The 25,285-nt window shown below is 42.8% G+C and overlaps 4 protein-coding genes across 5 annotated transcripts in view; 1 reads left to right on the forward strand and 3 right to left on the reverse strand.

Annotated features, from left to right (window-relative positions):
• Nucleotides 1–25,285, reverse strand: part of LOC135697194 (uncharacterized) — a 257,147-nt gene that overhangs the window by 69,454 nt on the left and 162,408 nt on the right. The gene's annotated exons all lie outside the window — the stretch shown is intronic.
• Nucleotides 599–4,101, reverse strand: LOC135697123 (uncharacterized). The gene is made up of 4 exons (XM_065216709.1): nucleotides 3,811–4,101; nucleotides 3,451–3,568; nucleotides 2,472–3,383; nucleotides 599–2,413 (listed from the first exon to the last, which is right to left on the reverse strand). The coding sequence occupies exons 1-4, from the start codon at nucleotides 3,906–3,908 to the stop codon at nucleotides 1,004–1,006; spliced, it is 2,538 nt and encodes an 845-aa protein (XP_065072781.1). The 5' UTR covers nucleotides 3,909–4,101; the 3' UTR covers nucleotides 599–1,003.
• On the forward strand, nucleotides 4,308–5,781 carry LOC135697185 (methionyl-tRNA formyltransferase, mitochondrial). Its single transcript, XM_065216814.1, has 5 exons — nucleotides 4,308–4,536; nucleotides 4,600–4,806; nucleotides 4,870–5,008; nucleotides 5,137–5,299; nucleotides 5,365–5,781. The coding sequence occupies exons 1-5, from the start codon at nucleotides 4,355–4,357 to the stop codon at nucleotides 5,733–5,735; spliced, it is 1,062 nt and encodes a 353-aa protein (XP_065072886.1). The 5' UTR covers nucleotides 4,308–4,354; the 3' UTR covers nucleotides 5,736–5,781.
• The window catches only part of Rip11 (Rab11 interacting protein), a 50,869-nt gene continuing 42,072 nt past the window's right edge, over nucleotides 16,489–25,285 (reverse strand). Inside the window, exons 2-5 of one of the 2 annotated variants that reach the window (XM_065216797.1) lie at nucleotides 20,658–20,802; nucleotides 18,931–20,508; nucleotides 17,544–17,581; nucleotides 16,489–17,381 (exon numbers count right to left, since the gene is read on the reverse strand). In XM_065216797.1, coding sequence (XP_065072869.1) covers nucleotides 17,551–17,581; nucleotides 18,931–20,508; nucleotides 20,658–20,802 — 1,754 coding nt within the window. In that variant the 3' untranslated portion in view covers nucleotides 16,489–17,381; nucleotides 17,544–17,550. The remainder of the gene's footprint in view (nucleotides 17,382–17,543; nucleotides 17,582–18,930; nucleotides 20,509–20,657; nucleotides 20,803–25,285) is intronic. The other variant, XM_065216798.1, reaches the window with a different exon arrangement.

Below are 25,285 nucleotides of genomic sequence, written 5' to 3' on the forward strand. Positions count from 1 at the left end.
TGGTTCATCGGTTGCGAAGTGAAGTGCTTCTCAAACTGAAGCGATACATTTTTCAATTTTTCGACGTTATCCTAACGTAAACTTTATATTATCACCCATATGCCCGTCCACGCCCGAAACCCATCCACAACACAAAATCAAATAAAAATGTTTCTGTATGGCAAACACGCCTAGACATAAACGAGAATATGGGTGTATATCTTCACTGTAACAACTACGGGTAATCATCGAAAGTACTTGCTTTTTACTCAGGCACTTTTAAACAAACTGAAATCACTCTCTCATACTCAAAATGTGCCACGACCAAATTGGCACAACGACGCCCTATACGCTATCTGACCAAAGCGCAGGGAATTTCGTTAGTGCCATCTTGCCCCAAATTTCCTCTAATTCGGAATTTTCACGCACTCACACTCAAGCAGCGACGAGAAAAGCATCGACTGAGCAGCAAATAAGCGAACAAAGCACTCTAAAAATATCAGGCCTACTAAGACATTTGCATGAGAATTCTCGCATTTTCTTTTGGCGCACTAAGAAAGAAAGAAAGAGGAGAATAATGTGATATAAAGTATAACGGAAATTATATGAAAAGTTACGTCGAATAGTTTAATCTCGGGTTCAATAGCGGCCGAAATTTTTTTGTTTTATTTTATTAAAGTACCTATCTGTCCCTTTCCAAAATGCCTGTACTTAATTAAGTAATATTACAGTAGCAGTTTACAAAAATGTGGCAGTGTTAGTTGCGATGGGTTGCTTACTTTTCCAACTTTTGTTGTGTAATGACTATCACCCATATTTTCCAGCTTAGTGATTGACTTATTGTGTTACTATCTTGATGAGTAATGTTAATATAATATGTCATTCGGAACAAAATTTCATACCTCGCTATTTATCAGTCTATATCACGACAAAAACAAACACAACTATTACGAACTTATTAATAAAAAAAAACCTAAACATTTACATCGAACTAAGGCGAAATAAAAACTGATCTAACGCAAATCTACTCTTCGACCCGTTTTCCCTCTTCTGCCAATCCCCCCAGCATACTCAGATTCAGTAGACTGCGGCGCGTACTGCCGCCACCGCCAACAGTGCTAAAGGCTTTCTTCGGTCCCCCCAGATGTCCACCCGGAGAGGATGGAAAGCTCCCATGGGCGAATAGGTTGGAAGTGCCGCCAAATGTCGGTGTTTGCGAGTGATGTGGAGGAAAGACCTGCGACGGCACTTGCGGCGAGCTGTGCTGCGATTGGAAAAGGTTACATTCTCCAAATAGGCTACGGCCACTTGTTGAGTAATTTGAAGGCCGACTGAAGAAAGACACGTGAGAATGCACCGGTGAGGACTGTGGCAACGGTAAATGGAAAGTTTGATTCAGACGAGGGTTCGGCTGTTGGAAGGCAGACACGCTGCTCACATTGGAAGCAAACATTCCAGTCGGTTCGGAGAAGAGCGATACCCGATCGAGATCTACACCGGCTGATTCTTCCGGTGATGGGCGACGTGTTGGTTGAGATTCGAAGCCGGAGCTTTGTGATGACGTTCGAGACATGTAGGGATGGATAAATGCCCCATTTGGAGCTTCACTGTTGCTGTCTGGATAATTTTTCTGCGGAGAGTTTCCCCAGTAGCCACCTGCGATCCAGGAACTACCGGATTCGGCTACGGTACCTAGTTGGGGAGGAGAAATGGTTACCTTCCGTTGGCGCAGATAGCAGTCGTCATCGCGATCAACGTGATGGGTAGCGAAGGGATTGTTTACCATTGTGAGATCTTTTTGCATTACCGAAAGACGACCACTTATGCTCAGACGGTCGATGTCATTTCCAAATCGGTCCTCTTCCACGAGGGTCGCATTATTGAGAGAAGTTGTGGAAAAACCATGACCGAGGTGAGCAGAGTCATTTGGTCCGGCGATGGCAGTGTTAAAATTATCGACCGAAATGGATGGAGTCTTGGAGAGGGAAGCTTCCGGCAGGACAAGATTTGAACGACTGAAACTGCGATTTGATTGCTCGTGGAAGGTAGCATTCAATCGGTTTACATTCAAAACTGATCCTCCCATGTGGGACCAAGGCGAATGAATCTGACTGCTGAAGGAACTATCCAAAAATGGGCGCACAGTAGATGCACTCAGGGCCGAAGGACTGATGGATTTAGTGGTATCCATCGATTTTGCGCTTAGATTATTACCCGGAGGTTTCTCTGATTGATACTCTTTGCGCGAGCAGATGGAAGCATCCTGTAGAATGGAGCTGGTGTCGTCGATGGTGTCTGAACAATCGACATCATTTGCCTGCTGAGAATAGATCTTGTGGAAGCTAGAGTTGACATTGTCCGAGGGTTGAATTTTGGGAGCAGTTTGCCCGATGCAACAGAGAGCCGTTACCAGAGAGATGAACACCAACAGCATCTGAAATATAACACAAATTTCTATAAACGACTTCTAACATCACTGTTTGATGATTTACCTCGACTGATTCAGTTTGAACCTGGTTGCTGAAAACTGCCTGTACGTAATCAGTCTTGAGCAACAATTCAATACTGCTGCATGCGATCAGCACCAACGGCTTCAGATTGCCAACATGCAACTTCATTGCCAACAGCGTTACAGCGAGACAAATTAGGGCAAGATTCGGCAGTGCATGCTTTTGGACCATTATGTCCGGGCTCTCGCGAAGGGCTTCGGAAACGGTTTCCGAAATATCTAACTTCTGACTCCAATGGTGGAACATGAAGCTTTTGGCACATTTTAGTTGAATTATGCCGTCCGCTACGGTGGGTTGTTCGATGATTCCGTTCCACTGAGCAAGCAGCGTGTCTTTAATGGCTACCAGGTAAGAAATTGCAATAAGGATTATTTGTGAAGCTTCTGGACTTAGCACAGCTTCCAATCGTTTTTTGCTCAGATCAACCTGTGCTACCCATTGACCAAGTTTCATCAACAGCAATATCGTAATCACTCCTAAACAGACATCGGCAATGGTTCTTCGTCTTCTGAAGGTGTTCTGCTTCTCATTCGCTTGCATGTGCAAATCGAATACCTTCAGTCCCTTGGTACCGATCTGAGCCAGCTTTGAGCCAAGGATGTTCCGTTTTACGTCGTTCAGTGTACGCTTGACCACGCGTTCACAGCGGGAACACAACTTGTAGACCTGCTCTAGTTGCCGCCTGTACTCGTTCACTTCTTCGTCGTAGTTTTCCTCCACTTCCGGAACGAACGAAGCCAGCTGATGGATTTTCAACTCCTGATTACGATTACAGCCGAAGCAGAGTCCATTGTATGGTGCCGCATAGCTGATCTTATCATCGTCGGTGATGTTCGACCGGGGATTCAGTCTACACTGGTACTGCGCCGGAATTTCACGATTGTAGTCGCCGTCCTTTAGTTGTAGTGAAGAATGGAAACGTTGTTTGATTTTAATTATTGCTTTGGTTTATTATGCTAACCTGTGTAAATCCATTATACTGGGTACAGCTCTGGCAGCACCACGAGTTACTGCTTTCGTACGGGACTCTGGTGTTTGTGTTACAGAACCAACAGTTCACTCGGATTGGGAATCTTTTTCTAAAAAAAAAGTTGAACATTGTAAATCGAGTTCCATTTTGCCGTTCAAGCCCTGTACTCCCCCCATTCTAGTACTACAAGACATTGTATCATTTCTTGACTTTGACTCCATAACATTGAAAGGTTTAATTGAAATTAACGAATGTTCATCAAACTAGTATTAATTTAAAACGTTCTCCATATATGTATACCACACTACAATAAATTAAAATAATAGATTGAAATGAACTCATGCAACTTACCGCACGTTGAGAAACAGATTTGCAAAACCAATGGCCCCCACGAACAGAAGCGCCATTGCCGGCACAACCGTTGTGGCGAGGATTTCCAGCGATAGCATATCCAATTTCAAGCACTTTCACTTGCTACCATTTATCCACCAATTTCACTACGAATAAACACTAAATTTACGATACAATTTCGCCGATTTTGCTTTCAATCAGCACTAAATATTGCAAGAAGCAACCACTATTTTCGCTTTGAAAAGAAACCATACAGAAACGCGCTTTCCGCCAGTTGGACAAAACGTCAAAAATGAGTGTTTTCCAAGCAGAATCTCACGAACACTGATGAAGAGAGTAAATGGATTTTGACAGTTCTTACAGCAATTTTTAGCTCGGTAGTTTTTCGAAAATGACGCTAGTTATTTACCTGGTCGTTTTCGCGTTTGTTTTGATTTCCTGAACATCGCGGCGCATGCAATGCAATCAGCTGTTTTTCATCGCAGTGCTTTACACAATCGCGCTGTTTAAAAGTAAAACAGTGTAGCAATTTATTACAAAATCAATGAAAATATTGGATAGTATGTGCCGCAACGTGTTTGAATATCGTAGAAAATGTTTTCATTTGTCCCGTTTAGTGACCACCCGCGATTGCTGTACCCCATCAGCTGCTGGTAAAAGGAGAATTTTGTTCTTCGGTACCGACAACTTTTCGCTTCCCAGTTTAAAGATTCTTAATGAAAGTTTGTAGGTGTTTACTTCTAAAGTATTATGCTATAATTATTCTTCAATACAACTCGAATGTTACAGAAAATCAAACGGTACGGTTTCGTCCCTGGAAGTGGTCACCTCGTTCAAAGCAAAACGAAATCCACTGAAACAATATTCACAAGCCGAGAGGCTCCTGCTTCACGATTGGCCCCTTCAACGGCCCGCAGTAGACAGGGATTTCGATCTCGGCGTAGTGGTTTCGTTTGGCCATTTGATTCCCGAATCGCTGATATCCTCGTTTCGATTGTAAGTACCTACTAACCACCATCAGAGTAATTATTTTCAATTATCATCTGTTGCCATTTCTAGAGGAATGCTTAATGTCCACGCCAGTTTGCTTCCAAAACTGAGAGGTGCTGCTCCAATTGTACACGCCATCCGCAATGGTGACGCGGAAACAGGAATCACCATCATGAAGGTCAAGCCGAATCATTTTGATGTTGGTGAGGTAAGTAGCTTGATGTGTATCATTTAAAAGACCCATGAACTTTTGTGCTATCGTTCAAGTGCATGAAGAAATTAGTTGCTCGACCAAAGCTTAACAAAATTGATACATTTTGTGATCACATTTAACAGATATTGACTCAGAGAAAAGTCCCAATCATCAAACACATGCTGATGCCAGAACTTCATAGTCAACTAGCCGAAATCGGTGCCTCCGCTCTGCTGCATTGTATTGAAAACCTCGATCACTATTACTCATCCTTCACGGCTCAGGATAGTCAGAAGGCGACTTATGGTAAATTGAGCTACAGCTAAAAGGCATATGAAATGATGTTATGAGTTAGTTTTCATGTTTTCCAGCTCCAAAGATCGACGCGCAATTCGCTGAAATTCGATGGTCTGAAATGAGCGGCAAACAGGTCTACGATCTATATCGATCTCTGTACTCTTATAGGCCTCTCACAACCCGCTTAGGAGGCGAACCGGTTAAGATTGTCAAGCTTTGTTACCAAGAATTGGAGGAAGAGGAAGCATCCCGCGATGGAATGTTTCTTCAAGTAGGACAGATTCAATACTGCCGCAAGCGGAAGCGGTTACGTGTTGGTTGTCGGGATGGAAGCACAGTTGACGTTGAACAGCTATCCATCGGTGGAAAGAAAGTGATGAGCGCACAGGAGTTCAACAATGGGTTTCTGAGTAAGATGGAACCCACTGCCAGAATGTTTCAATAGACTGTTAGAGCAATAAAAATAATAGACATTGTCGAATGAAAGTGTTTGTAGGAAGGCTGAATTTGATGACAACACCGTGCAACACGACTTTCTAGGACAGACAAACAGACAGACTTTCGTGTGGTCTACTGAGTTGTGTAGAGATGTGTAGAATATAAGAATATAGTTATGCCCTAACACAGGTACATTTTCACTTAGAAGCTAGGTAAACTGAAATTTAATTTCCTGTAGGAACAGGTAGTCCGCTGCTTACTCGTTTATGTGTCCTAGGTAGTAACTTGAAAAGCCATGTGTGTCCGTTTCCTTGATCCCTGTTGAGTAAAGTTGAATTGCGTTGTTTGTTGATCTCGAGGCTCTCTGCAACATCAAATTTCCATGGTGTAGATACAGTTCGTAAAATCGTGATGTCCTCCGCCGATAGTGGGTGGTCCTCTGTGAAGATGTGCACCCCTATTCTGTATTTCGTTTCGAACGAAATTCTCATACAAAAAAATATTTTTTTGTATGAGAATTTCGTTCGAAACGAAATACAGAATAGGGGTGGTGTTCTGCAACCTTTGATTTAAAATCATATGTTAGGCTTTTTTCTCTTGCTTTTTGGTCTTATTAACCTTCGCTATATGTTCTTTAAATCTAGTGGCTAAAGTTCTCTTGGTTTGTCCTACGTATACTTTGTTACAATGATTACAGCTTATTTTATACTTAAAACTTTACTTAAAACATTAATGGGGTCCTTAGTGGATCCTAACAATGATTTCAATTGGTTATGTCTACTGGTGAAAACTAAATCTAATCCGAATTGTTTTAACTGTGATCTTAGCTTACAAGTAATATCGTGATCAAATGGAACGGACACTCCTTTCAAGGGCTCAGATGCTGAGGTGAAGGTTGTAAATAATCTCCTTTGAAGAATTTTCGCTTTTTTACCGATGATTGCCTGGATTGTGGTCATGTATCCGTTGAGTCTCGCTGTTGCGGAGATGTACTGTTATTCCTTAACCTTTCCTATATCGTTGAGTGGAAGAGTCTGCATAGGATGAATCATGTGGTGAAAGGCGGCCATTTTCTGCTGGAACGAATGGTTGGAAGCTGGGTACTGCGGAGACGACCAATTTTATTTTGCAAGCCAATGGAAAACTGCTTGAAAATTTTCTCAAGTTTAAAATTTATTTGCTCTTTCTCAGTTGATTCCCACCAAAAGCTCTGAGCCAGGAGTGCTCGAGCTCCCATGACTCTATCAAAGTTTGTTTACATACATGTTTCGCCAAATTATGTTTTACTGTAATTGAAAACTCAGCTGCCTCATAAAAACAATGCTGGTTTTTATACTGTCATCACTAAGCCGGTTGGTTTTTATCTTTGAGCTTAAAATTAAGAATGTGGTATGAAAAAGTATAGAACATTTTTATGAGATTACAATGTTTGACGGTAGATAGGAACAGTAACTGCATTAGCTGCTTCTGAATGTTTGGCTCCCTGCTTGACAGTTCACTCTGGCTCCCAAGTGACAAGCACCTTGAGTGAGTCCGTAGTACTCAGGTTGGAAGTATAGGGATAACTTTTTTGGTGCTTGTTGGTTTCCTGTAAACTTCGTATTCAAGCGAAGAAGATGATGACGATTTCCTGATGACTAGAAGATCGAGAAATGCGAGTTTCCCGTCTTTTTCTACCTCGTGAGTGAATTTGATATCCTTGTGAATTCTGTTGATCTCTAAAATTTGTGGAAGGGCTTCCCGTTTAACTACGCTGAAGATATCGTCGACAAACCTCCATCAACGGTTTGGTAATACAGTCAACTTTTGCTCATTGGGCTAAACCCGTAGCCCACTTAGTGAAAGGCTTTCGTTAGTTGGGCTGAGCTGTCAGCTGAAAATTGGTTGAGGGATACACCGATTGTTTATTATCATCACAATCCTTTAGCAACTATCCAAATTGTTCATACATGAGCCCCTCAAAAATGAATCAGCACTGTCAGAAATGACGGTTGACTTCGATTTAGGTTGGCTAAAGCCCAACTACCGGGAGCCCAACCAAAACGTAGTCCTTTCTCGTTCAGGATTGTCTCCAAGTTGACCATGAAAAGTTCACACATCAAGGGGGATAGGGGATTTCCCAATGGGACTCCTTTCGGCTGCTTGTAGAAATTACCTTGGAAGAGAAGTAGTTCTCTTCCATAGGCGGGTCAGCTTAAGGTACATACGTCCGAACCTTGTTTCTCCATACTTTCGTTGTGTTAATAGCCAGTCCTCCAAATGGTTGATCGCTTCCTTGACCGGTACGCAGGGAAACAGAGCTGTGACGTCGAAAGATACCATAATCTCGTCCTCGTTGATGTCTCCTGAAGATTGAACTCTTGGGTGTTACTAACTGCTTTACTCTGGAACTCTGTGACCAGCCACTTCGCTAGTTTGTGCAGACACGATCTCTCGCAGATCGTGCATAGGAGACCTTTGATCCTGGATAGAATGGGATTGTATACCGTAAACGACCTGCTACACACTTAGATTTGTTTTGCTGAGATGGGCACCACCGAGCAGCTCGGCATTTTATTTTACTGGATCTCAGTGAATAATTTGCCTAGATTCAGCTAAATTTATGTTTGTTCGCTGAGATCTCACCAAAATTCCCGTTTGTTAGCTGAATCTCGGCAAGTTTTCCACTGAGAGACTATCTCGGCAAAAAATCTAAGTGTGTACATTTCCTAATATTGATTTGCACTTCTTCAGTGCTTTCTCCACGCATTTCACTATGTTCTGTAAGGGGTCTACTCGAAGCTGTCTATACGGTTATTTTAGGGAATATCTGAGAATATTTTTTTTTGTTTGTTCAAGACTTCATCATGTTCATCATGTACTATTTTGAAGAACTTCATCTGCCCAGCAATCCTAATCTCATATGTTATAAATTTTCTCCTGTTGCTCAGAAATAATTTCAAAAACTTTAGGTGCTTTAAAATCTCTGTAAAATACTCTGGACGTTTTCTCAAGATTTCAGGATCATCTGCATTGCACGGTTCGCAGTTCAATGGTGTCAGCTATTGTCCCCTTAATGTCAACAAGTTCAGCATCCACTGTTTATAAATACTATCTTGCTCAAAATTTACGACGGCCATACACGGAGAACAAATTATAGCAGACGCAATTATTTTTCCGGTCAAAATAACTATATTGTTCAATTCTTTTAGAGATAACCCGAAACTATAGTTGATTTGACTATATATAGAGGGCAACAACTATAGTCCATAGTTGGCTCCTCGGTTGGCTCAACTATATTTTTCAGTAGATGAACAAACGCCAAACTTCAAAATACAACTATGCGTTAGTTGATTCAAGAAAACTATTGTTAGAAAAGCAAAATTTTACAATGTTCATTAAACGAACTGCTCTTCATTATCGACATATTAAATAAAGTTTGTTTTGCTTCTTTATCGATCTCAAAAACACAACTGCAAAATCATAAAAAAGTGAACAAGAACATTCAACTTAGATTTGAACCGTGTTCATCTGCGTGAGAGCCAGCTATCTTATGGCCTGCTCTACGCATCACAAGTTCAAAGTATGTAGATTTATGATGATCACTTGAAACCAAATTATATAAATAAATTACATTTGACGGTTGTTATAATTGATCAAATTATAGTTGAATTGAGTATAAGATGAACAGTTGAATCTATTAGGTAGATATGATTGAGTTGACGGTCAAATTAATGTTGGAATAACTATAGGTTTCTTTCAAACAACAATATTTTCCCATGTGAAAGTCACTATTAGGATTGTTATCTTAACTTAACGAATTTGGTCTCCGTGTAACTGCACTCACCGATACCATTTAGAAAATGAGACGCCCTCTATTGGTTGGCTTGCCCCCCCCCTCATGAAGAGACGTATTTTATTTTTTTCCTTTGTTCGGGACCTAACACCACTGCGACCAGTAATTTGATATATTGTAGTAGATCCCGTGTCCTTAGTTTCCTTTGGTTTGTTTTTTCCGTCGATCTTGTTTTCCGTGCTGAGCACCAATGCTACCGACGTGCCAGGAAGGCAGCTCCCACACCTAGACCCTACCTATAGACCCATCAACTCATGAACCGGGGACCAACGGCTTTACTTCCCATCCGAAGGAAGGCGTGATCAGAGATTTTATGCCTCAGAACATCCCGGCGGCGCCGACTGGTATTGAACCCAGGCCTGCTGGGGTGAGAGGTAATCACGCTTACCACTACACCACCGGCGCCGTTTGTCCTTAGTTTAGTGCATGTCGTATGGCTCCATCACTATTGACAAATTTTTTTTTATTAATTACTTTATTTGTACAGGCTCAATCGAATAAACTTTACAGAGCCGAGTTATCATTTTCGTTATACATTATTGATGTCTTATATTTAAAGTTAAAGGAGCGGGACCGGATACTCGCGGTTGTCTCGAGGTTAGTGGAGATTTACAATTTTTTTGGATGGGAAAAGGGAGAAGGAGGTTTGAAATGTGGTTTACGATACAAATGTTTAATTAATCCTAAAACATGAACTTATTTCTATTCATCTTGAAAACAAACATAAAAAACCCACACGTACAAAATACAAACTAAACACAAGGTTAATCAAACTTACAATCTAAGGTTAATATTCTTAAAGTAAACATATATGAGTTTCATAAACTCCAGATCACGTCTAGCCAAAATATCCCGAACTGGAACATTAGGTTGTCTACCTCGAGCCCGAAGGGAATCGTACAGCTCAGATCTGACTCCACGATGCTCAGAACATGACCAAATAATATGATCGGCGTCCTGGTAGCCTTGTCCACATTCACAGAGATTGCTGTCCTCCAGCCCAACACGGAACAAGACTAACTCATTTTTTCCTTGTTTTAAAATCATCCTTGGTGGACAAAGCCGAGTCTTGTCACTATCAACAAGGCATAAAAAGTAACAAGGACTAAGATGTGTTCCTTTGATTACTGAAAAATCCTGTTCCCCTAGTTCGAAGTAGTCAGAACTATGAATCGGTGGAAGATCTTACATCCTGTAACATATCACGAAAAGGTGATCTTCCCACGTTACGGAGCCAAGAGACCTATAGAAGCCGAAGCCACCCATAAAGTCAAAATTTGGTCAATATCAACTTGACGTATTTCTTTCAATTTTGCATTTAAAAAACCTGAACACCCCTCATTTTGAAGGTGTGTGTGTGTAAATTGTTGCTCCTATTTTGATTTTGGAATTCACTCTTCAGTTGTCAAAATGCCGTCCAAGCAAGAAGAGCAGCGTATCAAAATTTTGCTCGTGCATCGCGAAAATCCGAGCTACTCGCACGCAAAGTTGGCAAAATCACTAAAAGTTGCCAAATCAACCGTTACAAATGTAATTAAAGTGTTTGGGGAACGTTTGTCGACAGCCAGGAAGTCTGGATCGGGGGGAAATCGAAAACCGGAAGCCGCTGAGACGACAAAGAGAGTTGCCGGTAGTTTCAAGCGAAACCCTAACCTCTCTCTCCGAGATGCCGCAAATAAGCTAGGTGTATCGTCTACAACCGTGCATCGAGCCAAAAAACGAGCCGGACTATCGACTTACAAGAAGGTAGTGACTCCAAATCGCGATGATAAACAAAATACGACGGCCAAAGCGCGATCCCGGAGACTGTACACGACGATGCTGACGAAGTTTGACTGCGTGGTAATGGACGACGAAACCTACGTCAAAGCCGACTACAAGCAGCTTCCGGGACAGGAGTTTTATACGGCAAAAGGAAGGGGAAAGGTAGCAGATGTTTTCAAGCACATGAAACTGTCAAAGTTCGCAAAGAAATATCTGGTTTGGCAAGCCATCTGTACCTGTGGCTTGAAAAGCAGCATTTTCATAGCTTCCGGGACTGTCAACCAAGAAATTTACGTGAAAGAGTGTTTGAATAAACGTCTGCTGCCTTTCCTGAAGAAACACGGTTGTTCCGTACTGTTTTGGCCGGATTTGGCATCTTGCCATTACGGTAAAAAGGCCATGGAGTGGTACGCCGCCAACAACGTGCAGGTGGTTCCCAAGGACAAGAACCCTCCCAACACGCCAGAGCTCCGCCCAATTGAGAAATACTGGGCTATTGTCAAGCGGAACCTAAAGAAGACCAAAAAAACTGCTAAGGGCGAGCAGCAGTTCAAGGCAAACTGGCTTTCTGCGGCGAAGAAGGTGGACAAGGTGGCTGTACAAAATCTGATGGCAGGGGTCAAGCGTAAGGCCCGGCAATTCGGATTTGGAAAAGCGGAAGCCTAACTGAATATTTTTTCTGAATTTTATGCTAATTGAACTTGAAAAAGAAATTTAATTTGATTTTTTAAATAAACGATTTCACCGATTTACACGCGTTTTCCCTTGACCAAATTTTGACCGTATCACCCTTTAATTATGAGTAATCCATGAACACCAGGGTGGGTCATGTTGGTATGGCGTCCCTGCTTCCCACAGCTCTTTAGATGTGTATAGAGGTCACCAACAACTGTAAAATTTGAACGAATTTTGTTATGATGATCTGGATTTGCGGGAGAATCTTAAATTTTGTATGGGAAATTGTATGGGAAACGAACCAAAACTATTCATTTGTTTGTCAAAAATTCAAAAATTGGTCAAATTTGAACAAGCCTTGAACTTAGATCGGCAATACTATGCAGAACAACTTTGTCATTAATCGCAAATCGATTTGAATTCGGGGCAAACAGTTATTATTATTTTACTTTAGATAGACCAAGTGTTCTGCGCATACCTGCATCCGTAAATATGAGCTTGTAGGTATGTGCGGAGCACTTAGTCTAAAGTCAAATCAAATTACAGCATTGGACAAAGTTATTCCGCTTAGCATCTGTTAGATCTAAATTGAACTATTTTAGAATTTTTTAGAGGACTGAACAATTTTGTTCTACTGCTCATACATTTTCCATACAAACTTTAGAGCTCTGGGGTGCAGGGAGTTGTTAAGATGACCCATCCTAGGGCTCAACAATGTGGGTGGCTTCAAAGCATCAGATGAGCGCATGGAGTGTTCATAGATCCACTCACAATGGTTGGCTTCAGCCACTGTTTGAAGAAAGTAAGATGAAAAATTGGTTGTCAAAAATCAGATGGAAAGTTGTTTTACAGTGATTGATATATGTGACCATCATCAGGAAAAGGGAATAAAATAGTTTTAAAACATTCAATTTGGGCAATTAATTTTCATCATCTATTGACCTGTCCTTGAAAAGCGGCAACGAAAAAAGTATGGCTCGATTATCCGGTTGCCCCATGACCACTTGATTCAGTTGATTCCAGGTTCATTGTTCTGGCGCCAGCCGGGAGAGACTTGGTCCTGTACCCAATGCTTTCTGTTGAAGAACTTAATAAGTAGGGGAACACTGTTGAAATTTGTATCCCGAAATCAGAACCCCATTAAAAATTGAAATGTTATACCTCCAATCCATAATGAGCCAAACGATAAGATACGAGAGTAGGTAGACTAGCTTATCACTCCATATCATTATCTCCTTTAGATCCGATCGCTTCACGTGCCTTATAAACCCCGAACTCAACCAGCTAGGAAAAATAATGATCGGTTGGCCCTCTTTAAATCAGTATAAAATTGGTCTTTATCAAAAACACACAAAAAACCAACTTTCTCGTGTTCCTCACTGCATGGAAGAAAAGTACTCCACGAATTGTGCCACTAGTTGCCCCGTTTGTTCCTGCTTCGCTGACCAGTGGTGTAGTTCCTGCTTTGCTGCTGCCCTGTTCGCCGTGTCCACCGCCGCTTCATCCAGGTTCGCCAACACTTTCCTTGTCTCCATTCCGCTCAGCTACTCGCAATTGATTGTGATATAGTGGGCGGAATATTACAATGTGAGACAATTCAATGCAGACGTCTTACAAATTTGGCGATCGTCAGGTAATCAGTGGGTTACCACCTGGTACCTCTTAGCAAGCACTATGCTACGAAGCGGACCAGAAGTTTCAATGAACAACCTCCCAAAAAAAAAGTACCAACACGTCAAATGCGTGAAAAGATATTTTACAGATGGGTCTCGTCTCAATGGATCCAATGGCTTTGGTTGTCTTCAATGAAAACTCTAGCGCCTTCAGGGACCTTGTTCCATTTTTGTTGCTGAGCTGTCAATAATCAACTTCGCATTGGGGATGATTTCCAACATGCCCGCAGACCATTACTTCATCTTCTCGGATAGTCTCAGTTCGATTGAGACTATTTGGTCGATGAAACCAGGTAGGCACTCATCTTATTTCCTTTCAAAGGTAAAGGGAGCATATGAGTGTGCTGGTCGAAAGATTACCTTTGTATGGGTCCCCTCACATTGCTCAATCCCAGGCAATGAGAAGGCGGACTCTCTCGCAAAGGTGGGCGCACAGGGAGGCGAATTGTTTGACAGGCACAATTCACACTATGAATTTTACCATTTAGTGCGTCAGAGTACCCTTTCGAGTTGGCAAACCGATTGGAACACTGGAAATCTTGGACGGTGGTTACATTCAATTATTGGTCTTAAGTCGTGACTTCATTCACATGATGAGTAGACTTATGTCCAATTACTACTCGCTAGATGCGCATCTCCATAGAATAAACCTCGTGGACAGCAACGGTGTGGCAATGTACGGATGCCAGAGAGCGTATTTTAACCCAAGGAAGACAATCCTAATATCCCTATCAGAGACGTGTTGGAGATTCGCGATCTCTGCTATATGCAGTTGATTTATGTGTTTCTGCAAATGTCTAGTATAAGAATTTAATTCCTTTGTCTGTCTTTATTAGTTTTTGTTTGTCGTGTCCCCCGTCTCGATGGGTCTCATCGTTGCCCACTGGTCACCATAGCCGGTCGAACTGAAACTCCAGACGAATCTAGAACCGCACTACCGTTCATACTGGCGACAACGCTCTGATGAGATTGTGATTGTGATTGTGTAGTATAGAACGGGGTCAAGGGCCAGGTCTCCGATAATTTTATGCACTTAACGTGCTATACCAGTAGACAGGAGGTGGCATCACAGCATCTTTACCATCTTTAAGTTCTGTGTAATCCACGAATATGAAACAGGGCGAGCCATAGTAACATCACCGGTAGGGTAACGTATCGGCACGATCCCATTTCAACATTAATGTATTAGCTATCATAAGGGAAGAGACAAGGGAGGGGGGGGGGGGTTTGTGTCAATTCATAGACAGCTGTAACTTAAGCTGGTTAATTCGAGTATAAATATAATTAGTAAGAAATTACCTGATTGTTTATGATGCCTGACTTTACCATGATGTTGTTGTTGGCGCTCTTGATGACGCCGCCCTCTATAGGTCTGACGATGCGTCCGATGAAAATCCCGGCATGGCGTTAATTTCCTCATCAGGGAATCCCTCGAATTTCGTCGTTCCCTTTGTACACAGATTCATCCATTGTAGTGGCGTTGTAGGTGGAGTTTTGAAATTGTTTTCTGTTATTTGCCAGCTCTTTCCAGAAATTCAAGGAATGACCCGATCTTTGATATCCTGTTTCACACTAGTTTTCCAGGTGTAATACGGCGACCAACTTTTTTCTTCCCCGTGATGTATGATCGTCGTCTTCTTCAAAACTTCATCGTCTTGATCTAAAGAAAAGAAAATCGTCACTCGATCAAGCCAAATTCAAAGGTAGTACACAATTATTTAATTTTGGTTTGTAGTTAAATTCCAACAAACTTTTGGTCCGCTACATCACAACTGGCATCACTAGTGTGCAACTTTTAAAATATAAAGATACAGACAAACCCTGGGACCTGGTTGCAGTTAAGCAATTCTCAAGGTCAGGATTGCTTCCACTCACTTACTATAAAAAACATATTTTTCGGAATTATGCAATCATTAGATGATACCAAGCCGGAAGCGGCGGGTTCGATTCCCAGTCCGGTCGAGGGAATCTTTTGGGTTGGAAATTTTCTCGACTTGCCTGGGCATAGAGTATCATTGTGCTTGCCACACAATATACAAATTCATGCATTGGTATTGGCAACGAAAGTTCTCAATTAATTACTGTGGAAGTGCATTTAGAACACTAAGTTGAGAGCACGCAATAAGCTAATATGCGCTAAGCAATAAGCTTGAAATGCGAACAAGAAGAAGAAGATGATATAATGATATGCTGTACTTGTAAGTAACGAGAAGAGGGTTTAAAGTATGTGTTTGACTCATAAAACCTGTCAATTTTGCTTTCAGAGCGTCACAATAAGCGATCTTATGATTCGTGAGCGTTCACTCAGAGTGAGCACTCACGAGTCGTAAAATTGCTGATTGTGACGCACTGAAAGCAATATTGACAGATTTTATGTGTCAAACACATACTTCACATCCTCATCTTGTAACTTACAAGTACTAATTATCACTATACCATCTCATGATTTCATAATTCCGCAAAACATTTTTTATAGCAAGTGAGTGGAAGTAACCCTGCTCAAGGTTATGCCAATGCCCAGGGAGTGGCTACAACGAAACCCCACCCCCAAGGTCCTACCCTGATTCTATGCTTCGAAAATGTACCCCTCTAACCTCGGGTTAGCCGCGAGCATTCAAGACATAGAAATAAGTGAATTTTATCACAATCAATGAACAATGAAGGCTCGGCTCCGTAAAGCTAACGCGATTGAGACTTCCAAACTAATGAACTAGATTTAAAAAAAGAGGACGCAATATTACTATTTCCTATTAAACACGTTAAGGGCGAATGTCATCAGAAATAATGTTCTTCGGTTCTTTCTCAATAAATCAATGCTAAATAAATGTATTTTCGAACTTTCTAAACTTCAAAGATCCATCAATAATTGTAACTAACGTTACCTGTGTTTTGTTTCAGTGTATATTTATGTTTATTCCGACGCAAATAGGCGCATAATCTATCGACACATACGATCCACTCGGATTAAGGCAAACGCCGGTTTGGATTGAGTTTTTTTCGCTTGGATTGAAGCAACTGTGTAAATCCTCTCCAATATAAAAGGGGCGATATAACAAGGAAAGTATATCGATTCAATCTTAAGGTACCGCAAGTATCAATAAATACGAGGCATTCTGTGTTCTCTCGTCAACATCCTACGAGGGCGGATTTTTGGGTTCAACGTCAGTGGATTTTTGAATTCACTAGTTTCCCTTTAGTTGTTTTGATTATTCTAGTTTCATGAATATATTATAAACAATTATATAAAGGATAATTGCTACAGGGTGTAAAAATAAGGTAATATATCTTTAAAAAAATGTTTAGTAGATTTTAAAAATAACGGACTTGGAAATGTACAATAAAGTCGTTTGTGGGTTTACGGGTGTTTATTTTTTGTTTGTAGAAAAAGGCACCATCGCAGTTGGTAAAATATTGTCTTTTTCACTTAAATTTGAAAACTTATCAAAAGCTGAGTTTAAAAGAAAAGTGTAGGGTGTGTGTGTGTGAAGAGGATTTGGTATAGGGATTGTTAGGTTATGCTTACCGACGACGGCGACGATGACGAAAATGTGCTTTCGCTGGCTACGGGATCAGTTCTGTTGTTAGTAGTAGTAGTAGTAGTAGTAGTAGTAGTGGGCGATTATTGTTAACTTAATTCAACTACAGATACACGCACTCCATCAGCTGCTGGCCTATACCGCTGTAAGGAAGAAGGGCAAATCATCCACTGTAAGTAGAGAAGTAGGTGTGATTCCAGTTTAAGTCACGCAGGCTACAAAACAGAAGGATAGCTTAGACTGAATAGGTTAACTAATAGGTAGTGGTGTTATAGAATGTCCATTTGGGCATTTGGGGAAAAGAGAAGCTGGTATTCTAGTCTACTTATTACCCCTTTCCTATTCCTGCGTCTGGATTGATCTGAGTAGACTAGAAACGATAGAAAAAGGAACGAAAAAAACACACTAAAATCAGTTCGGTTTGATTACAATTATTTGTTTTTTGTTATTAATTCTAGTTCAACCCTCCAGTGCCCATAAGAGAACCGTTAAAGAAAAATTTCTATTCATATCATGCTAGTTGAGAGGTTGTTAGGACCACTAATTCGAGTTAAATAAAATCTTGCGTAACATTTGAAAAGCGCCTATCATCTTTTCTAAACAAAACTTTTAACGCGAACCGGAGCTCGTAAAAACCAACAACACCATCGCTTCGGTGAAATTCTCCTCTTTTTTCGATAGGTTTCTTGGTTTGTGTAGGCGTAGGCGCGTAAAGGGCGTTAAAAGCTTTGCTTACAAAAGACGATGGACCCTTTTCAAATGTTACGCGAAATCATAGAATAAAACTGACTTCTTTAGTTAGGAACCGTCTCAACGTGGCCACTCAACTGATGCTTAATTTAAACTTATTGCTCCACAGTGCTCAAACGGTTCCAAATCGGGTCCTGTTGAGCCTCCCAAAATATGAACGCAATTGGTACGAAACTTATTGGTACGAATCATTTGAAGTTGAACTATGGGAAAACAAATTTGTTTTGTTCATATTTATCTAACTTACATGTTGCAACTATTTAATAATAACACAACTCCAATTGCGCTATTTTAGGATATGGCTATTTATAACATGCAAAAAAGATAGCAACTAGGTTGCTTCAACAAAAATGTGCACCATAAAAAGTTCGAAACATGTTTAGAACAAGTCATTTACGAGAAATCAAAGTAAACAAAAAATACTGTTGAAAAATCGATTTCATAGGGGCCATTTTAAAAGCTGGTACTCATTAACCCTTTCCCGCTCAGAATGTTTTGAAACAATAAATTAAAAAAAAACCAGTATCTTCGGAGTGTCCCGGGCGAGATATTGGCCTAGATTTCCAATAATAGAAGAACTAGTACATACTATGAAAATATGTTGTGATTTCAGAAAGTTATAGCTTATGCACACAATGTCAAAAAGGCATAGTGCTCTAGAGTAGCCATGGGCGGGAAAACACAAATTGTGAACCATTAGAGGAAGACAATTTCTTCGTTCAGCAAAGTTGTTTCAAATTAACTTGTGCTACAACTTAGTTGAACATTATGCCGACCTATCTCGACCTATCTCGACCTATAATAAAATAAGATTTTGTTCGGTGAAAAGTCCGACAACGACCGAACACTTTCAAAAGACTGAGTTTAAAACAAAGTAGGAAGTGCTATGATAGAACCTAACACCCCCATGAAAAAACAACAACAACAACACACCGCACACAAGTAGGTACATCCCTTCCAGCCACTCACCTCTTGGTGGGATTCGCCTTCTGGTAGGGATTCTGCAATATCCGCGGGTGGCATTCCATCACCTTCAGCAGCAGACTGTCCAGGTAGTCCTCGAGCTCCTTCACCTTCTGCTTCTGGTAGGTGACTTCATTCTCCAGGTTGTGTGCAATCTTCATCATATCTTCGCGTGTCTTACCCTCATATTTGGCAAGAATCTCCGGCGATACTTCCGTGACCAACTTGCTTTGCCGTGCCGCCGTTAGGAAGGGAGTAGGTAGATCTCCGGTGCCACTGCTACCGTTCTCGCCACCAATAATTATTCGCTCGTTGACGTGTTGCTTTGTACCGTTCAGCTGCTTCTTGCTGGAAAGATTCTCCAACGATTCCGCTCGATGATCCTTGATGAAATGCTTCAACTTTTTGGTGAACGAATGGCTTTCCTGTTTCTCCAGCTTGGGCGATGGTTGATTGATCGATTTGCGACTGTTGCTCACGCTGTTACTCATGATGGGGGCACTGTGCATGATCAGCTTATCGTTGACCTTACTGATGTCCTGTGAACCAGCACGGGGAAGGGCTTTCGGTTTATCGTATCCTTCCGACTCTTCTTTATGGGTTTTATCAGTGAGTAGTGGAGAGGTCGGAGCCGTGACTGACGTCGGTGCCGGGAGGGATGGCTCTTGAGGTTCTTTCTTCTGCTGCTGCTGCTGTTCTTCATCCTCTTCCTGTTGTACTGTGAGGAGGACACGTGAACTTTCCCATGACCGTCTCTTCAATGAATCCGTGCTGCCAATTTCAAGATGTTTGCCATAAAGCTTCTGCTCCCATTCATCTACCTTGGCGGGAGGTGCTGATTCGGATTCATTTTCAGATGCGAGCCTTGGTGGTTTCGACGGTGGCAGGGTCATCGATTTGTGTTTTCTAGTCTCATCTGGTGTAGAAGAGCTGGATTGTGTTGAAGATTTTGGCACAATGTGACCTGCTCCGCTTTGGGCCCGGATATTCAACGAACTTCCCGAACTTTTGTGTGAGAGATTGTCGAAAACGAACTCATCCTCGTCTTCGCTGATCACGCCCGGATCGGCATCTCCGAAGGTTTGCCGTGATTGTCTCGATTGAAGTCCACTTGGCGTTCCGATACTCGAATAGCTGCCCGTAAACGATCCATCATCACCTACCACTTCAGCCTCTTTGTTCTTTTTCTTGCCGATTCCGCTTATGTGCACCTTGGACCCGAGGGATTTGGCAAACTTTTTCAGACTCTTTCGTTTTTCAATCGCACCAATACTCAACAACGATCCTCCGACGTTCGATGCCAAATTGCTGATGGAGCTCTTGTTCTTCTCCTTCTTGCTAAGATCCGTCAACGAACCGGCCTTGACGGTGAATGCTATCCGAACTTCCAGTTCGCCACGTTCCTTCTTCTTCTCCTTGCCCGGTTTACTCTGCAGTTTGTACCACCGGGATCGAGGCCTCTCGTACACGTCCATCTCGTTGAGGGGAAGAACGACCTGGCCCAGGAATTCGTCGATTCCCAGTGAGTTGTGGTGCAATGCTGTGAGCACCAGCTCCGCTCGGTTTCCCTGCGAGGGGATTTGACTGAAATAGATGAGACGGGGATGAATCGAACTGTTCATCTCAAAATATATATATATTTATCGATGTCAACGGCCGCACAGACCACATATAGGATGTCTATAAAAGTTCAATCCTTTTGGAAACTGTTCCAAGGACGCATTGATACTTACAGTTCGCATTCTTCGTGCCATTCGACCGCTTCCGGTGCTTTCTCCTTGACCGATGTCTGGTACTTCTCCTTGCTGAGTGCGATGATGACGAAACAATTGTTGGTGCCATGTTTGCCTTTGATCAGCAAGCCTTTAGCTCGTTGGACTGACGGCCCGACGGTCGGAAGGAATTGCGAAAGAAGAAACACCGAAAAATAAAGAAAAAAGAAACAAACAAGCGTAAGTCTAATAGATAATGCTGGGTGTTACGAAATAGGCAGATGTGCCGCGATTGCAGCGTCCGCTTTACTTTGGGAAAAATCGCGAATTGCCGTATTCTGTTAATTGAAGTATGTGAGCCATTAAAGAGTTATTAAACGAACGATCTTCCGTTTCTTGCATGCGCAGCAAGAAAAGGTATTTCTCCTATACCGTTTCACAACAAACGCTTCCCGAACCTTCAGTACCGTGCAGTATGCAGTGAAATTGAAAGTAATTCGATCTTTGCGCATTTGAATACAATACCGGTGTCGGAAAATTTGTTTTGAATCGTACCGGTAGCCATCCGCAAACTCCCATCCGGCAGATGCACTGACGGGACGGGAATTCCCAACCAGACCCAATCGAAACCGGTTCGTTCCATAATTTTAGCACGTTGCTTTCACCACAACCGGTATCACCCCCACGTATGCATCTCGCAGCCATCTCACCATCCAGCCAATTGCCAATCAACTAACTAATCAGTCTTATTAAATTAACAGCTTGTCTCTAATTGAAGGCAGTCGTTCTCTCCTCCCGTGTGTGGTGCGAGCCTGCCTGCCTATACTGGTCATCGCCATAACGCCCATCGGAATGGTCGATCGTATGTGAAAGAAGGAAGCACTACTAGGCATATGTATGAAGACAGGTCACACAGTAGTGACTCATCATACAGGAGGGTGCGAATACCTATATTACGCGGCGTGTAATCGTGAGCGTTGGCGTGTTTATCTTTATGGAATGTAAACTCATGCGACACTTGTCTGATAAATATGGTTGTTGTTGTTGCTATCGCAGTGCAGAACAGGTGATTTATAAACGAAGTATGTACATGTTCACAGACACTGCAGAGCAGTATTCCAACGTAGACCGTACGAGAGAGCAATAGAGCGATTTCAAGCAGTAAATGTTACTGTTGACAGTTGGCGCTCCCAAACAAACGAAACCATGTCAAAAGATTTCCACCGAACCCTAGCCGATCAAGCTTAGCGATCGCAATTTCATGGTTCAGCTTATCGAAGGCTGCCGTAAGATCTGTGTAAATAACGTCCGTTTGGGTACGAGCAATCAGACTGTTGTGGAACGCCCAGTTATGAATCCGTGTTGATCTATACTTAGATATTGCTTGCGCATTTAGGGACTATATTTATGACAACCAATTCAAAAAGTTTTGATACAGCACTCAGCGACGTGATTCCCCGGCAGTTGTTTACATCGCGTTTGCTTCCCTTTTTTGTGAACAGGAAATTCGCAGTCCAGCAAAACGGAAAGATGCCGCTGGAAAGAGAGAGCTGGAATATGCGGCGCAGTGGATCTAAAAGACAAGTGATGTTCTTTTTAAGAATAATCGACGGAACACCATCGGGTCCAGTCTTAGCTGAAGTCTTAAGTTTAGATGCTGCTCTAGAAATCATATCTGTAGTGGCGTCGACCACACTGAGCGTTTGGTTGACCAAAAGAGCGTTACTGGCCGCGGAAGTTGTTGCTGCCAGCACTGCCCGCTGTGTAACCGAAACCGAACGACATCACCGCTTCAACTGGCGAACGGTGTTACCAAGATTTAAAACGCGGTCGACGATTCCGTGCAATGCGATCAATGTAATGGGTGGTGGCATATGCAATGCGCGGAAGTATCTACATCGGTGGCAGATCGATCGTGGACTTGTGGACACTGTTTGCCGCTGAGTGTATGTTCCCGAACAACAACGTCTAGCGCTAGGGTGGCACGTTTGATGCTAAAAAAGAAGCTGTTGGAGGAGCAGCAAGCGATGGAAAAACGTCATTTGGTGGAAAAATATAAGATGCTGGAGGAGGAGTTGCACGAAACGGACGATTCGGTCAGCAACAGGAGCAAGGTCAGTAAAAGGACGAGTCTGGACAGGGTGAAGCACTGACAATAGCAATGCGATGAGCAGTCAGATGTTGCTGATGGTCTTCCGTTAGTAGGCAAATCCGCAGATACCGCAGCAGCTACATTGAACAGCCAGGTTCAAACTGACTCGGGGAAAACGATGCCGGATGTGCAGCGGGAGCCAACCGATGATGTCAACAAGCTAATTTGGGAAAAGTTGGTTATGGATGCAACGAGGCGACAAGAGCTGAGGCATGCAGAACACCGTCAGCAATCCAGCTTCAAGCAGCCACAGTTGAATTCAACGTTAAAGCCGTTTGGCGTTCCTGAACGGTGCCGTGAGGAGAGGTATCAGCAGCAGTATACCGGCGCGATCCCTAAAATAGGTCCGAAGTAGCAACAGGTAACCAACCCAAGAGGTAAAGTCGAACCCCAAGTGCCCCCCGTAACACATCAAGGTAAGTCACTCGGTGATCCAATAATAAATCCACCATTACCACCAAAAATTGAAAACTCCCTCCAACAAATTATGAACCAATTTGGAACGTTGGCACCATTTGCCATGATTTCCTCCAATGAAACAAATACCGTTCCCCCTTCTTTTGGAACAAATGTTGGCTTTCCGCCACCGGCAAATCAGATTCAATCTTCCGGATAGCTCCCCCAACTGTGGGATTGCCGATTGTTGGCTTTTCGCCACTTGCGTCTGGAACAGTTGTCCCGCAACAGGGACTGTCGAACGTTGGCTTTCCGTCACATGTAAATCCGGTACTATCCGTAGGAGCAGTTCCCCCACCGCCGGGTCTGCCCATTACTGATCAATTTACCCTCTCCCCCTCGCAGCTAGCCGCGCGTCAAGTGATGCCCCGCGATCTACCCACGTTTTCGGGTGACCCAGCTGACTGGCCGATATTTATAAGTAGCTTCATGAATAGTTCGCTTGCATGTGGTTACACTAGCGCCGAAAACCTCGCGCGTCTGCAGCGGTGTTTGAGATGGTCCGCGTACGAATCTGTCAAGAGCAGGTTGCTGCTGCCTGAATCAGTGTCTCAAGTGATAGATACCCTTCGTTTGCTGTACGGGCGAACTGAATTGTTAATTAGTGCTCTACTGCAGAAGGTGCGTAGTGTTCCGGCACCAAAAGCGGAGAAATTGGAGACCATAATCGACTTTGGAATGGCTGTGCGAAGCCTCAGCGATCATCTGGAAGCCGCAGGACAGCAAAACCACCTTTCCAATCCAACGTTGCTGATGGAGCTGGTGGAGAAACTTCCTGCGCACACTAAAATGCAGTGGGCAGATTATATGCTGCAGCACCCGGTAGTCAACCTAATACCCCGGACAGACTACGGCTTATATCATAGGCTGTCTTGCAATAAGCACTCATACATGGGATTTCCAGTGAAAACTAGATATATGAGTGCTCATTGCAAGACAATCTATATTACATGATATAAGCCATAGTCTGTACGTATAAAGGCGTTTGGAGATTTCATGCTCAGAGTCATCACAGCAGTCAGCAGAGTTACAATGTACGTCGTTGGGAACAGTGGTGGCCCAAGCAGGAGGGAACGGTGAATGCCCACACTAGCGAAGCAGAGCAAGTTCGAGAGCCAGTTCGGGATAAAGTCCGAGTATGTTCTTGCTGTAAAAGGTCAGGTCATCACGTGACAGAGTGTTCCACGTACAAAGCGTATACCGTAGACAACCGGTGGAAGTTCGCGCAAGATAACGGGCTTTGCCGGAGTTGTCTTAACGCACACGGAAGAAGAAGCTGCAGAAATTCAATTCGGTGTGTGAGGGATTATTATTATTATTTAGCTTTATTTAGGAGGCTTTCAGCCTTAGGCTGGTTCGCCTCCAACTTGTGTGAGGGATGCGAGGGATGCCAATATCACCATCATCCGTTGCTGCATTCCAATCGATCCAATGCCAGTGGGTGGCATACACAAGGTATGTCAACCGTGCAGAACCATACGCATCGGCAATACAAGCAGGCTCTTCTGTTTCGCATTATTCCTGTCATCATCTCCGGTCCGCGAGCTACTATCGAAACCTTTGCTTTTCTGGATGACGGCTCGGATCTCTCGCTCATCGATAGCAGTCTGGTGGAGCAACTGGGAGTCAACGGTTGGACCGAACCTTTGTGCCTGAAGTCATATGACACAGCGTCTGGAGTGCTGATTAAATCATGAACAATATTATTTTCGATCACGATAACTAAAGCAGGGTGATGATGCACTTCCTTGACTAAAGGTGCCGTGGAGGAGCTGTATCAAGAGCACTCACAAAGCAGAGATCCAGGGTGCGGTTGTTTTCATTCAACAGGCCATTGATTTGTGACAGAATTGTGGTACTATAATTGTCCAGGAGCTGGATGGTCCATTAATTATGTCACGCAAATTTGGCCCATTTTCAACCCCCCTTTGTCACATGTTTTGTATGGACCTTAATTTTTTTTTGTATGGCTCGTCACAGTTTTCAAACCCCCCCTCCCCCCTAAATGTGTGACATTATTAATGGACGACCCCTGATCAGG

This window comes from Ochlerotatus camptorhynchus, unplaced genomic scaffold (genome assembly GCF_037179485.1).
Source record: "Ochlerotatus camptorhynchus isolate MF236.1 unplaced genomic scaffold, CSIRO-AGI_Acam_v1.1 ptg000067l, whole genome shotgun sequence".
NCBI lineage: Eukaryota > Metazoa > Arthropoda > Insecta > Diptera > Culicidae > Ochlerotatus > Ochlerotatus camptorhynchus.

Bases quoted from the DNA above. Each gene is read 5' to 3' on its own strand.
- LOC135697123 (XM_065216709.1), bottom strand. From the start codon at position 3,908: ATGCTATCGCTGGAAATCCTCGCCACAACGGTTGTGCCGGCAATGGCG. The intron at 3,384-3,450 runs GTTAGCATAATA...CTACAACTAAAG, and splicing joins AGTATAATGGATTTACACAG to GACGGCGACTACAATCGTGA. The intron at 2,414-2,471 runs GTAAATCATCAA...GTTATATTTCAG, and splicing joins TTCAAACTGAATCAGTCGAG to ATGCTGTTGGTGTTCATCTC.
- LOC135697185 (XM_065216814.1), top strand. From the start codon at position 4,355: ATGAAAATATTGGATAGTATGTGCCGCAACGTGTTTGAATATCGTAGA. The intron at 4,537-4,599 runs GTAGGTGTTTAC...CGAATGTTACAG, and splicing joins AAGATTCTTAATGAAAGTTT to AAAATCAAACGGTACGGTTT. The intron at 5,300-5,364 runs GTAAATTGAGCT...CATGTTTTCCAG, and splicing joins TAGTCAGAAGGCGACTTATG to CTCCAAAGATCGACGCGCAA.